This window comes from Salvia hispanica, chromosome 1 (genome assembly GCF_029641045.1).
Source record: "Salvia hispanica isolate PSC_SH4W2 chromosome 1, Shi_PSC_v1, whole genome shotgun sequence".
Lineage (NCBI taxonomy): Eukaryota > Viridiplantae > Streptophyta > Magnoliopsida > Lamiales > Lamiaceae > Salvia > Salvia hispanica.
This window is the reverse complement of record NC_142692.1, coordinates 20,487,012-20,502,439: the sequence shown is the minus strand read 5'-3', so window position 1 is coordinate 20,502,439 and position 15,428 is coordinate 20,487,012. Positions and strand designations below refer to the sequence as shown.

Below are 15,428 nucleotides of genomic sequence, written 5' to 3'. Positions count from 1 at the left end.
CTAAGGTCTTTCTGGAATTCGTTATATCTGCATATCTTGTGTCGGGAAAATGACATAGTCAACTTTCCACGGTCACCAAACTAACAACCCTTACGATGACATAGTCCACATGTACACTAGTACGAGTAAGGGCTCTCCCCTTGCTGGGATCTGAATTCAACTTATACCTTTTGGTATAGCACATTCGGTATAACCTAAACAAATATGCAACATCACATAAAATACTTATGGCAAGACAACATAATTTGCATAAAATAAATATTATCTCAAAAATATTCCATATTTCTATCCACATTTTTATGTAGGATATAAAATTTCAGCTTATGCGCTTCCAAACACCGTAAAATAATATTAACTCATTTGGAGTTAAATTCCGTGCGATGTACTTATCCAATAAAAGATACTCCCTCCGTCCCAAGGTATTAGACCAACTTTCCTTTTTGGGATGTCCCAATATATTAGACTCATTTCTTTTTTTAGCAAAAAGCATCTATCTTATTTTATTCTCCACCTACTTTTTTCTCTCTTCTCTCCCCTACTTTTTCCCTCTCTAATACTTTACTCTCTCCACTTTAACTATTTAAATATCAATTCCTTAAATCATGTGCCCAAAAGAAGTGAGTCTAATACTCCGGGACGGAGGGAGTACTAATACTACCTGCGTCCACTAAAAATGTACTAACTTGTAAATGACACGAGTTTTAATTCATAATTGGTAAATAAGAAAGAGAGGGAGAAAAGATGGTGAAAGTAGTCTTAGTGGATTGTGAGGTCCACATTATTAATAGTATTTAATTAATTTAAACTTTTCATAGTTAGAAATTGGTCTAATTTTGGTGGACGACCCATTTTTGTGGACATATGCAGTAATCTATTAAGCTTTGTGAAATAAATAAAAGTGATAATATGCAGCCATCATTCAGCCTCCGTCCATGCTGCTTAACTATTGATGCCGCTCTTCCCTCTCGCTGGAGTCGAGCTCTACCCGAGCTCGAGTTCGATCTCGGTCCCCACCTTTTCCTCACGTCACAAGTAGCCCAACGTCCGGAATGCTTCCTGCTCGGCTTGAGCCCCACTGCTATAGTTATCTCCCTCCCCTCTCTCTCTCTCTTTATTTCTTTCTCTGCACTAAAGTTGATCCCCTCTTCCCCACGTGGTGTTATGATGTTATCAGACATATGATCTATCTGGTCGATTATAAGAATAATTAATTCATATGCTAAACAGTTACTTGCATTTAATAACATACATAAATCATGCTCAAGGAAATTTAAACCCAATGACATATTTGGATTTTACATGATTTTAGAAGGTGGTTTTGCATGAATTTGATCATATTTGTCTATTATTGGGTGTGTTAATATCTACTTCTCTATTATGTTGGTATGTTGACCATTTTGTTAAGAATGTATAGAAAAAAGGTACAAAATATGTGGATATGCAGCAGCCTTGGTTTGAGACAACTTTTACTAGAGATTTTGAAATCCAATGAGCCTAATGCATATTAATCTCTTCATCTTTGAAAGAGTTTCGCGTGGGTATCACGCACGCCTCAATCGGAGTTCGGTGGAAGAAGTTATGGCCGTTACTAGAACACTGCGTTGTCCAAAAACTTTCAAGCGGCCGGGTGAATTATTACACTGTAAATTCACCCGGCCGGGTACGGTAAATCTGCGCTGAAAGAGTCAGAACGGGGTCGAAAATCTTCACGCGGCCGGGTGAATTTATAGTGTATTAATTCACGCGGTCGGGTGCACTGTTTTGACGAATTATTTTTGCAGAAAACACGATTTTTGAGAAAAGAAAAAGAAGAAAAAGGCTAGGGTTAAGGATTATTCTACACACTACCGCAAGAACACTTTGAAGAGAGACTTGAAGATTGAAGACTACAAATCGAGAGATTGAAGTCTCTAATCCATAGAATCATTCCACGGGAGTATTTATTTGCTTTCTTTGATGTATTTGATTGAATCCATTATTTTGGTTTTCATGAAGAACATGAGTAGCTAAATTTATTGTGGAGTTTTGGTGAAGACTACAATGGATGTTTGTGATTAATTCAAGGACTTCTTTTGATTGCTTAGCTCTTGTGGTTTCTTTGTTCATTCTTGTGTTTTTTCAATTCAATTTCTTAGCTACCAATTGGGTTTGTTTACCTTTATAGTTGTAATTGAGAGATACCTATCTAGGTTTGATAAAAGAGTGAGCATTACTTTGACAATCTACACTCGAGAGAGGGGAACCTTAGTGAGAGCTTGGGTCTTTGTTCTATGGAGTTAATCTAAACATATTAGAAGGAGACTTCAATATTAAGGGTTGATCAACGTGGTGAGTACACTCGCGAGGGGGCTCAACCTAGACTAACGACTTTCCTAGTAATTCTAGAGACATAAAATGAGTAATCGAAGTTGTTGAATCAATCGCATGACAATTCTATTGTAGTTGGATCCAAAACTCTACTCTCATATTTGTGGTATCTTTTCACTTGAGTTGGATCCAAAACTCTACTCTAGATAGTAGTCGACATTTGTTCGTGGTACTTGAGTTGATACAATCTTGTCTCTGTGGGATACGATACTCTTGCTTGTTAATTGCTACACTAGCCCCGTACACTTGCAGGTATTACTTGTGTTAAAATAAGTCGAGTCACCCAAAAATATGAATTGCTACGGTCAGTGGCAGACGCATGATTTTACCGATGGGGGTCCAAAAAAAACATAAAATAAAATTAAAAAATAGTGTTTAAATATTAAAGTCAAATACAAGCATAATATTAACATTTATCTTGTATTCTCTATCTTCTGGAGTCGCTGCATAATAGTTTCATTAGTAACATTATCAAAAGACATTCTTTTTAATGTAAGGAATTAAGAGCATCTCCGGTGGCGGACTTCCCACTAGGACTTCAAAAAATCTTCCTGCCACGTCATCACTAGGACTTCCCATCCCACTGCCACATCACTAGGACTTCCTCTGCACTAGGACTTCCCACTAGGACTTCCCGCAATAAAATTAAATTCAAAATTATTCAATTTACGAATTAAAATTTAAGGAATTAAAATTTCGACACGAATACGAACGGGGAAATGTGAATATTTCATTAAAAAAACATACATTATTCGGGAAAAAAAAATTAACCACATCAACGTCCATCCCTCCGCATCCAAACCTCTTCAATGATATCCTCCTGAAGTCGAATATGGGCATCTCTTTGCCGCATGTCAGCAAATGCGCGCAACCGCTCAACCTCTCCATGAGGTACCCCCATGTTCACATTCGCGCTGGCCACGTCGTGGCTTGGACCGGCACCCGTATCATCTTTGTTGGTCCACTGAGTCAGTTCGTCACCTTCACTTTCGACAATCATGTTGTGCAAAATGATACATGCATACATGATGTCGCTGTGAATGCTGCTTGATCGAAAACAAAAGAAGAAATAACAGAGGCGAATTACGTGGTTCGGCCTTTGGCCTACGTCCACGGATGAAAAGATCTGGTGTTGATTGATTGATTCTGGGTGAATTACAAGATGTGAACTAGCTCCAGACTAAGCAACAAGAACATTCATCTCTCAAGATCAAACTCTCTTTACAATGGAAATGACCTCACACAATGATGGATGAAACTCTCCTTTCTTGATCCTAATCTCTCTCAGCTTGATGTTCTATATTGCCCCCTTTCTCACACACACCATCTATATATGAGAATGCATGTGTGTGAGTGACGGTTACTCCTCTACCCTAACCCAGCTCTCGATGAGCTCAAGTAGTTGTAACTGCCTCCAACAGAAATTCAAACCTCAGCTCCAACGGCTAGTTCCCTTGAGTTAGTTCTTGGCTTCTTCTCACTTGATCAGCCACACACTAACAGTCGCCGATGTTGGGAATATACCACATCCGTGAAGGACCCTTCACCATCGCCCATCGACTTTGGAGCACACCAAATGCCCGCTCAACATCCTTGCGCGCTGCCTCCTGACGGCTCGCAAAGTAGGACTTCTTTTGTTCGATCGGATGCTTGATTGTCTTCACAAAGACGAGCCAGTTTAGGCATATCTCATCTGCCAAATAGTATCCCATATTGTTCTGGTGACCGTTGGTGACGAAACTGATGGCGGGACCAACGCCATTGCACTGATCGTTGAACAGGGGCGACGACTGGAGGACGTTGATGTCGTTGTTCGACCCGGCCACTCCAAAATAAGCATGCCAAATCCACAGCCGGTAGTCAGCTACAACTTCAAGGATCATGGTTGGATGCTTGGATTTGAAGCCGGTAGTGAAGATCCCTTTCCAGACGGCGGGGCAGTTCTTCCACTCCCAATGTATACAATCTATGCTGCCCAACATTCCAGGGAACCCGTGCACCGACCCGTGCATATTTATGAGCTGCTGGCAGTCTTCGGGGCTCAGACTCCGAAGATAGCGATCCCCGAATATCACTCTAACGCCCGCGCAAAAATTCTGCAGACACTCGACGGCTGACGACTTGCCAATGTGGAGGTACTCGTCGAACATGTCGGCCGGGCCTCCGTACGCCAGTTGCCTGATTGCGGCAGTGCACTTCTGTAAGGGCGTGTGTCCGGGTTTGCCAGCCGCATCCTCTCTGACCCTGAAATACTTGTATCTTCTCTCTAAAGCACCCACGATATGCATAAACAGCGGACGATGCATCCTAAAACGTTGCCGGAATAAGGCATCCCCAAAACGCGGCTGCGGAGCGAAGTAGTCCTGATACAACCGAATATGTGCAGCAATGTGGTCCCAGGGTACATGATGTCGCCGATGGATCGGCCGAGGTACCGCGGCCTGCTGCCACCGCTGCTGCCTCTGCCGTAGAAATCGATCAATCGCCCCTTCCACAGCGACATCCAATTCATTCTCACTATCACTATCACTATCACTAGCGCCCCCACCACTACCACCCGCACGACTACTAGCCATTCTAGATATACTTGAAAATAGAGTTTAGAGAGAGAAACTTGTCAACACAAGTGGTGTGAATGAAATGAAGTTCAACGAGCCGTATTTATAGAGTTTTATTTAAAAAAAAAATTGAATTTTAACTCAGACGTCCGACCGTGACGTCCGACTGAAGCCACAATGACGGACGTCCGGTCGGACGTCGCGCGGATATCCGAGGATATCCAACGTCCTCACGGGACGTCCGTGTTCGACCTTTTCCTTCACAACAGCGGTCGTCCGGTCGGACTTCCGCGACGTCCGACCGGGACGTCCGCCGGTGGAGATGCTCCAAGCACTCTTGTAACAGTTTGTCTCCCGTACTATTATGTAGAGAACTCTTAATGACCTTCATTGCTTAAAATACTCTTTCCACTTAACAACCGACAAGATCAATGACGACTTGACTAACAAATAATTAAATAAACCAATGAGAAATTTTCATGCCTTCTAGTAGAAACTATCTTCTGAGCAAGACCACCGATCCTAGATACTTGTGAAAAATTTTCATCCATCCGCACATAAAAAATAAAGCTTTCAAGCTCATTCAAAACAACTCTAGAAAATTCTGATGGATAATAACTAGCAAGACAAAACAACTTCTCAAAATCAAATGCAAAAAATGAATCTCTAGGATCGAAACATACCATGCAATCATGCATAAAAATAAGTATGTGTTAATTTCACCAAAACAATAATTTAACTCTTGAGATTGCATGTCAATCATTGAATAAAATATCTCAACTCGATAATAGTGGAGATTCTTCATTTTATGCGTTCTACATACTCTTCCTCGAGGTACACATTATCCATGTCAAGCACTATTGATTTGGATTGAATTTTGCCAAGAAGTTTAGATTTGGAATATTAATTATCTAGGTTTAGCTTTAATTTAATATTCCATCTGTCCCAATAAATTGTCCACTTTGGTTCCGACACGAGTTTTAAGAAGTGAGTTGAAAAGGTTAGTGGTATATGAGTCTCACTTTTGTTTATTAGCTTTAAAATTAAATGTAAGTGGAATGAGTTAGTAGAATGTGAGACCTACTTACCATTTATAATAAAAGTGAAAGTGGACAATTAATGGGGGACAGACGAAAATGACAAAAGTGGACAATTATAGGGGACGGGAGGAGTATTCAATAATATTTAATTTAATTTTAATGCGAAATTACTAAAATACCCCCTAGATTTTTAAAAAAATATTGGGGGTTCTAGGGCTCCCAATAGCTCTTCTTATGTCCGCATCTGGCTACAGTATAGAATTACCGAATAGATTCTCCAAAGAATCGAAGATTGCTTGCGCCTTTTCTACGTGATGATGTAGTACTCGACCACGAATCTTCTAATCTGTTCCTGAACTCATATGAAAAAGCTTGTTAGAACAAAAAAGGAATAAGACAAAACTTCAGTTATGTGAAGACTGAAATTTTCGTCCACTTCTTTACTAAGGAGCATGACATTTTGTGTTAGATTAGATCACAAATCTTTTGTCTATTCTACTTTGTATAGAGTTATAATGAGTCATATTAGGGATTCATGGATGTTGGCCTTGGGTTAAACATGATGGTCTTTCATTAAATTAAGCCGAATTTAATATAAGCCCACAAAATATTATTATCAGTCACTTGTCACACTACAATAAAATGATATTAATTGTCCATCCAATCCCAAAGTACAAATAATCCGAACTTGCCACTTTAATTTAATATTTAATGTGTTTAAAATATAAATATTCATTAATTAATTTAAGTGTGCTATTTGACTTTAATCAATTAGTATTTTTTTTCTTAGAGTTTTCTAGTTTGAAACCTTTATTTATTATTTTGGAATAGATTCCAACCGACTGGATTTTTAAATAATAAAGTCTTTTTCTGAACATCTTTTGAGGATATTATCAAATTGAACTCACCCAACATATATTTCATTGCAATAACAATATTAGCACCTCTAAATATTGATCACCACTATCCAAGATATAAGTATTATTGGATTACGAAAAATCAGTACCATTTGATAATCAAAGTAGTGCATAATCAATATCGTATGCTCAATGTTATGTCAACAATGATTGAAAAATTATAATCACCGAGACCTCATTTTTCAGTACTCCCTCCGTCCCATAATAGATGGCATACTCGGGGAATGACACGAGAATTTAGAAAATGTTGTTTTGTGTGTTAGGTGGAGAGAGAAACTAATATATATATATATATGTGTGTGTGTGTGAGGGAGAACTTTTTCCTAAAAAGGAAATGTGACATTTTTTGTGGGACAGACATCTATTATGGGACTGAGTGAGTATATAACAAGACAAACTTATCTCAACTGTTAAATCCTTCAGTGCTATATACCACACCGATGTTGTTTATCACCAAGTGGCACGACATTGTCGAATACTCTCTCCGTCGTCATTTATAGTCACATTTTGAGTCAGCACAAGTTTAAGAAATTACTGACTTTGTGAAGAAAAATGAGGAATTAAGTTAGTAGAAGGTGGACCACACTTTTATATATAGATTTTATAATAGAATGTGAGTGTAATGATTTACATGAATGGTAGGATCCACTTACTTAGAATGGAAAATGATAAATTAGACTTTAAATCGTGGACACCCAAAAATGGCAAAATAAGACATTTTTAACGGGAGAAGGGAGTTTAAGTTATTCCATCAAAAGATTTCATCTATTACTGGAAGTTATCAATAAAATAAGAACAAATTCGGACTCAAGTTGCAAAATTTATTGCTCCAAATTATGAACAAATTACTTTCAAAGAAGAACATATTATTGCATCAATTATATTTGTATTTTGTAAAATAATTTATGAAGATTCAATAAAATAAGAACAAGTCATTAACAAATTGACAAAACTCTTTCAGGTCAAGTTTCAGCCCAAAATTGCAAGAGTTATCCAAAAAATTGACAAATAGCCAAATGGTGAAGGGACTAATCCCTGCTTTTGGGTATATAGCAGCTTTAAATCTTGGGTCAGTTATCTCACTCATTAAAGTGTCCACAAATCAGCTTGAGGATTAGTCCATTGGCACACTGGTGGATATTACTACAAAATACAGTTAAAAGAACATGACAACGAGTTTGCAAAAATTGGCCAATCTTAGGTGATAAAAGAACATGTAAATTTCAGACATTCACGAAGAATTCAAGTTAATCTATAGTATAGTGGCGATGAGTTTCTTCGATCTATAATGGACAGTGAAATCGAATCAAAACCAAAGTTGAAATCTAAATCTAAATAAAAAAATGAAGTTACTCACTCGAAGGAGCTGGCCATAAACTCTAGGGGATGATGATTTTCTGGAGAGTAAGGCGAGGATTTCGGGAGAGAAAGAAGATTGAAACCGAAAAACACATTAAAAAATGAAGGATTACGAACATCACTTACTTACTCGATGTTGGAGCTGGCTGAAAACTCAAAGGTACGACGACTCTACTGAAAGCAAAAACAAATTTCTAGAGAGCAAATCGGCGTTTTAGGAGAGGCACTGCAAGACTGTAATGAGAAATGAGGAAATATACGATGTGATTCTTTGTTTAGGGCCTGGGGCATGTCAATGAGAAATGAGAAGAAGAGAGTAACTTAGCAATTTGATCAAATTAACGGTCCAATAAATAGCTTAATCTATAAAAAAAATTGGGTCAATTACCCTAGTCAAATTTTTCATGATGTAACATAGGCTTCAGGCCGGACTCATTTCTATTACTCATATATGTACCAAACAAATAATTAAGAGCACATAAGATCTCTTTTTCTTAAAGTAATGCCAAGATATGGATTTGTATATGTGTTCCATTTGTTTGATAGCAAAGATACTCCTATCTCATAGCCCGCATTAAAGCACGAAGCCCATCTAGGCCCGACAAAATCCCCCTATTTCATAAGTTTATGTATCTCATCAAATTGGTGAGATATGGAACTATTCAACCTTGTTTTCAACTATGCCCTTTTATTAATATTCTTACCCACTCAATCTCCCCTCACCATTCCAAGCAGAACTACCACTGCCCCTCACTGTCACCCGTGGCAGTGCTCTAGTTGAAGGAGGTGGGTCTTCCGTCGGTGTGTCGTCGGCTTGCTATCTATTCCTGAAACTTCGCCTCTCTCCTCGATGTGTGTAGTAGTTAGTGTGTGCGACTGGAGTTTGTGGCCTCGGCGATTGTGAGGATGTCTCTCAACGATTGCCGCCGTAACCTTACCAATGTCGCACCATTATTTTCGTTGTCAATTTCTTGTGGTAGTGACGAGTACAGTTCTAGATCTATGTGATATGTCCTTTGTGAGGCAGAAAACGATTTAACAACTGCTATGGCTCCCCATTTGTGCCTAAATCTGATCTAGTTCATATGGATTTTAAGTTACTATACATCATTTTTGGATTACTCAGTACATTGATATCTTGTTGAATTGTTGACGAAGAATTTGAATAAACTGCCCACTGATTAAGCACACATGGACACCAATGAAGAATTTTATGAAATTACTCCTTATTACCTTATGATAAGGTGCAAAGATAGCTGATTTTTTAGACCAAGGACAAGTACGTATTTTCAATTGTATCCGTGAGTTTCATACCTTAATATATCCTGCTATGTACATATCACTTGCGATGGTTGAGATAGTTTTTAGAGCATCTCTAATGGTCGGCTAGCGACCGGCTAGTCGATTCTTCGCGCTGGCCGATCGGCTAGCCGAACCATTGGAGGCGGCGAGCGGTATACCGGCGAGCCGATCGGCGTGGGCTGGCCGATTGGTGGGCGCTGGCCGATGCGCTAGCCGATCGGCTAGCAGCCATTGTGGCGGCCCGATCGGCCAGCGCCAATTTTTGTTTTTGTTTTTTTTTTTAAAAACCTATATAAACGCGATTTTCGTTTCATTTTCATTTGCACCACTTGTTTTAACGAGTTTTCTCTCTCTCTAGCTTTCTGTACAAGAGCATCATCGAGCGATGGATCACAACAACGAGTCCAGTCCAGCGACGAGTGGATCTCAGACTCCCACGGTACCTGTGGGATCTGGATGGGGGCAGATGGGCCCGGGGTTTAACATCCCTTGGAATCAGATGATGGGGATGATGGCCGGTGCGCCGGGGGGGGGGGGGGGGGGGGCGCAGGGGGGGGGTATGTCGTGGGGGATGCCGGGCGGCGGGCAGGGGAGCGGCAGGCAGTCAGCGCCCGGGTGGGGGGGTATGCCCCAGATGCAACAGCAGATGATGCTGCAGAAGATGATGGGGATGATGTGGCAGGGCGGGATGCAGGGGGGGATGCAGCACGGTATGCATCTCGGGATGCAGGGGGGGTGCAGGGGTCACCGGGAGGGGACACGGTATATCGGCCCTCGCTCCCTCGCTTGATTTTTTGACGGCTTCGTCTCACACGTCGACCCCAGTGGAGACGCAGTTCTCTGGCGATAACCTTCTGTCATTGCATGATATGGGGATCGATATCGGGGATCCGGATACTCCCGTTCCAGCGAGGCGGGCCGCGCCGAAGAAGAAGACGAGGGGGAAGGCCAAGGCGGTCGGCGAGTCATCACAGCCCGCTGTTGACGACACCCCTGGCCGGAGGAAGTGGACGGAGGATGAGTACGCCGGGGTGGCCAGGGGGTGGTTGGAGGTGTGCGACGATCTGCTGGTTGCGAACAACCAGCGGATCGTCAACATGTGGGCGAAGATCAGAGCTGCCTATAGGAGGCACTGCCCGCACGGGAAGGACTTCAGCTCGGAGGAGGTCCGGAAGGGGTGGGAGCGCACCAGGGCCGCGTTGGGCCGTTTTTCGAATTTGTACGCCAACGCCCTCCGTCAGCTCAGTAGTGGGCAGAATGAGGACGACGCCCGGAGGATCGCCGCGAGTCAGTTCCCCCTGCAGGGGAAGTATAAGGAGTTCACCTTCTGGGAGTGCTTCTTGTTGCTGAAGGACTCCGAGAAGTTCCGGGCGGGTGCGACGCTGGGTGGCCGAAGAAGCAGCGACTACAGCGGCAGCAGCGGCGGATCCCACGACCTCCCCTCGGATGTTGAGGAGTTTCCATCCCCTCCTTCATTTACTGGTCGCCCCCGCCCGGTTGGACAGAAGCGGGCGCAGCGGGCTGCGAGGGGCGGATCCCCCCTATCGCCCCGCGAGGTCCTGTCCTCCGCCCTCCCACCCGCCCCACTCGAGTACACTCTCCATTCGCGTAACCATACGCGGGATCAGATGTACAAGGTCTTCCAAGAGTAGAAGACCGCCACTGACCCCACGGAGAAGATGTTTCTTCACGAGATGCTCGAGAGCATGCGGGTTGATTTGGAAATCGCGAGGGCACGACTAGCGGGTTCCGACGTGGGCTCAGATATCACGGGCGGCGGCGGCGAGGACGACGGCGATGAGGAGTAGAGAGCGGCGGGGCTCGTGTGTTGAAGCCCTTTTTTTTAAAAAAAAATCATGTACTTTTTTTTAATGGAATGGATTAATTTTCCCGTATATGTGTCGTAAATTTAATTCCGTATTTTAATCGTAATTTTAATTCCGTAAATGTAGTATATTTTGAATTATTTTTATTGCGGCTGACCTAAATCTGATTCGGCAGGTGGATTTTTTAGTGTTGCTGACGTGGCAGAGGAGAGAATGGTTGGCCTATTGCTGGCCTAAGCACCATTGCAGATGCTCTTAATGGGAATACAAAATATTCAAAAAAAAAAAAAAAAAAAATGAGCCGCGAGAAATAAATGGTTAGTTTTGGAAGTGTGTATAAACAGCAGGGGTGATTGTCCGTACCACCCTTGTTTCTCTCTCTTCTCCACCATACCCAAACAAACAGAGAAGAGAGAGACACAGAGACAAAGAGAAGCTCCACAAAGGGAAAATCGCCTCTTCCTTGGACTCGCAGCCGTGATTCTCTACGTATCCCGCTTCTGATTCTCCGCTGCGGGACCGACAACACCACCGCTGCCTCCCGTCAATGAATCAGCTTTCCCCTCTTTGAACCGCACCGATCATCCACGGATTTTCGATCTCCAAGGTAGTAATTTTTTGCAATTGCACGCACCTTCATTTTCCTTGCCATTCTCAATTCAATTTGTATCTGCTTGATTAGGGTTAGGTTTAGGTCTGCGACGCCCTCACAAATGGAAGCGTCCGCTGCAAATTCGGACGCTTACAGGAGCTCCTCTTCTTCTAATTCAAACCATTCCCGAAGAAATGGGGTGCATATTTCTGCTTCCACCATCCTCCGATCACCCCTCTCCACCTTATTGGAGTACACCGGCTTCATCCGAACCAGGAATTCCAATGATTCCGAATCCGATTCTCTATTGAATACCACAAATGACTCTGCACCGGGAGAGGTTTCCATTAGGATAATTGGCTCTGCAGAGCAAGATCATGACAGGGCTGCCTCTTCTCTGCATTCGGGGCCATCTGCGCAGACCGAGCCCCTTTCGAGGTCCCCGTCTGGAGCTTCTGCACTGTCCTCATTGGAGAGTCAGGTTGATTTGCGAGAGTCCGTAGATGGAGCTACAAACTCAGATGGTGATAATGCAGATGGTGCTGCAACCAATAATAGGGATTCTTCCTCCTCTTACCAGAGATATGATATACAGCAGGCTGCCCGGTGGATCGAGCAGGTCCTTCCGTTCTCCTTGCTTCTGTTGATTGTATTCATACGTCAGCACCTGGAAGGTATTATTCTCTGCTTCGTCTTACTTTAAGTATTCGTCTTATTCATGTTGCCTTCTTCGAGTTTGCTAGTGTTCTGATTTGTGCCAATGGTAACGAAGCTGCTAATACTTTAATTGGCCTTGTATTTTACTCTTTATTTCAAAATTTTCCATTATAGATGCATATTGACTTTAGCCAGCCCCTGCCCGCATGCGCCATATCTTTTTATCATCTAATATGACGATCTAGAGCTGATCTACATAAAAGCTTGCAATAACTTTTGTTCTTTTATCGCTTTGTATGCTGTTTCTTTCTCCTTTTTAAACTGGATTTTAGTATTTCCGTCAATTTGTTGAAATTTTAATGTTGGCTTAATTTCTGTGCGAAAGCCCTTTGTAGAAAGTTCTTTGCTGCATTATTCGATGAACTCTTTATTATACCTTCACCATCGATCGTATGTAAAAATTAAAATTACTTGATTAACATTATTCGAAAAACTCTTTGTTATGCCTCTTCACCATCTATCGTATGAAAAATCAAAATAATTGATCAACTCCTATTTTGGCAGGATTCTGTGCTACTATCTGGATTGCTGCAATCATGTTTAAGTCAAATGATATTGTACGGAAGCAGACAGCACTAAAGGTACTTGATGTAGATTTTCATCTCCTTTGAGAAACTTTTTTTAATCCATTTTCTGTGAAGTCACTGCTAACAAGGAACTGCCATCCCTCTCCAGGGTGAGAGGAAAATAATGACTCTTATTGGCATTGTCGTTCTTTACTCACTTCATGTTTTCGGGATGTACTGGTATTATCTGAAAGATGATGTGCTCTATCCATTGCTGATGCTGCCTCCAAGAGCCATACCTCCCTTTTGGAATGCGATATTCATTATCATGGTGAATGGTGAGTCCTTTTAATTAATAACTGCAAATTCGTAGAATTACATGTCAGTAATTTGACCTTGGTCTTTGTCATGCACCATTTTCTTAGATACACTTGTTCGTCAGGCAGCAATGGTCATCAAGTGTCTGCTCTTGATATATTACAAAAACAGCAGAGGTCGGAACTACCGTAGGCAGGTAAAATATGTCTGTGCGGCTGTGCCTTCTTTTAACTAAACATATTTATAGTATTGTGCAATTGTTTTACGAAGTGCATACCTGCTAATCAAAGATTGTCGATTCACAGGGTCAATTGTTAACTTTAGTTGAGTACCTGCTGCTCCTTTACCGAGCACTACTCCCTGCCCCTGTCTGGTACCGTTTCTTTTTAAACAAAGAATACGGGAGTCTTTTCTCGTCGCTTATAACTGGATTGTATCTAACCTTCAAGCTTACTTCTGTTGTTGAGAAGGTATTAACATGTATCTCAGCCATTTGTAGTATTATTCACTATTCAGTAGTTATTTGCAGGAATCCCTCTATTTCCCATATTTATGTAAAACGCATACCTTTACACTCTACTAAATTAACTGATGTTTTTAGGTCCAATCATTCATTACTGCTTTGAAAGCACTGTCAAGGAAAGACATCCATTATGGAGCTTATGCTACAGCTGAACAGGTTTTCATTTTTCCTTGTATGCCCTTGGTGTCAATATATTTAAAGATTGTTTGAGCTGCTGTTAAGGAAATTCAGTGGCTAAAACTGTTTTCTAATTTATCCAGTCAAATGATATGCACATACATTGGTATATAGGGGGTCACATAACTTGCTTCCACTTTAGCACAAACAGTTAAATTGCATTAATGTCAACGTTTATTTACACCTTGCATGTGAATGCGCCCTTTACCTTTACATGTGCACTTAAAAAATGTCTGATGTCCTTTGGGAGCATTACTAACCACTTAATTCTACCTTGCAAACGGGCCTGGTATGGAACTTACAAGATAAAGATTGGGAAAATGCTTAACGAGCTGAAAGATCTAAGATCCCCCACAAAGAAAATAAATTATTCCCCAAAATCTTTATGCTGCCATAGTATTTTATGATGATGTATTCTTGTCACTGAACTTTACTCTACTGCATGTTCTTTCGAAGTATTGTAGTATTAATTTCCAAACTAAATTGATGCTGCTCCTGTTGTGCTTCAATTTGATGAGAAATCCTATTGCTAATTCATTATTTTGATTATATGCAGGTCGCTGCAGCTGGAGATTTGTGTGCTATTTGCCAGGAAAAGATGCACTCTCCCGTCCTTCTACGCTGCAAACACATATTTTGTGAGGACTGTGTTTCTGAGTGGTTGGTTTCTCTTCCTACCTTTAGCATAATTCCAAAATATGTTGAGCATCGTCATTTCTTCTGGAGCTACAAATATATCGGCATTAGCAAAACATATCTATATGCAATGCGGTTCTCACCTTTGGTTTAGCTCATTGTGCATTCTCGATTTGAGCTATTGTTATCTTGTGTTACCAGGTTTGAGAGAGAACGGACTTGCCCTTTATGCCGGGCATTGGTGAAACCTGCAGATCTTAGATCATTTAGTGATGGCTCAACTAGCCTATTTTTTCAGTTATTTTGATCCAGGAAGTTTTCTGCTTTGAAGGACTCAAAGCATCCCTGTCCTGATCACACCGTTTGCATAGAAAATCTTGATTGTAACTCTTATGTTGCCATTGACACGGTCCAACGTTGTAAAAAGAAAATGTATGTCTCTGTCAACAGTATAAGCAATATAGCAAAACCACAGTTTTGATGAACTCTCATGTCCACACTTGTTTATTGCACCTTTTCTTGTTCATCGACTTCGATTCAGAATGATGATCCTCTAAAGCTGGTATTGCCGGCCGCCATGAACAACTCAA

General features: G+C 41.4%; 1 protein-coding gene across 1 annotated transcript; it reads left to right on the top strand.

The window, feature by feature from the left end:
- The first annotated feature begins 11,719 nt into the window (after positions 1 to 11,719).
- On the top strand, positions 11,720 to 15,323 carry LOC125217764 (RING/U-box superfamily protein). Its single transcript, XM_048119291.2, has 9 exons — positions 11,720 to 11,976; positions 12,052 to 12,635; positions 13,183 to 13,259; positions 13,354 to 13,522; positions 13,610 to 13,698; positions 13,808 to 13,972; positions 14,104 to 14,181; positions 14,759 to 14,862; positions 15,040 to 15,323. Exons 2-9 carry the CDS (start codon positions 12,083 to 12,085, stop codon positions 15,143 to 15,145), a joined length of 1,341 nt encoding a protein of 446 aa, XP_047975248.1. The 5' UTR covers positions 11,720 to 11,976; positions 12,052 to 12,082; the 3' UTR covers positions 15,146 to 15,323.
- The last annotated feature ends 105 nt before the right edge of the window (positions 15,324 to 15,428 follow it).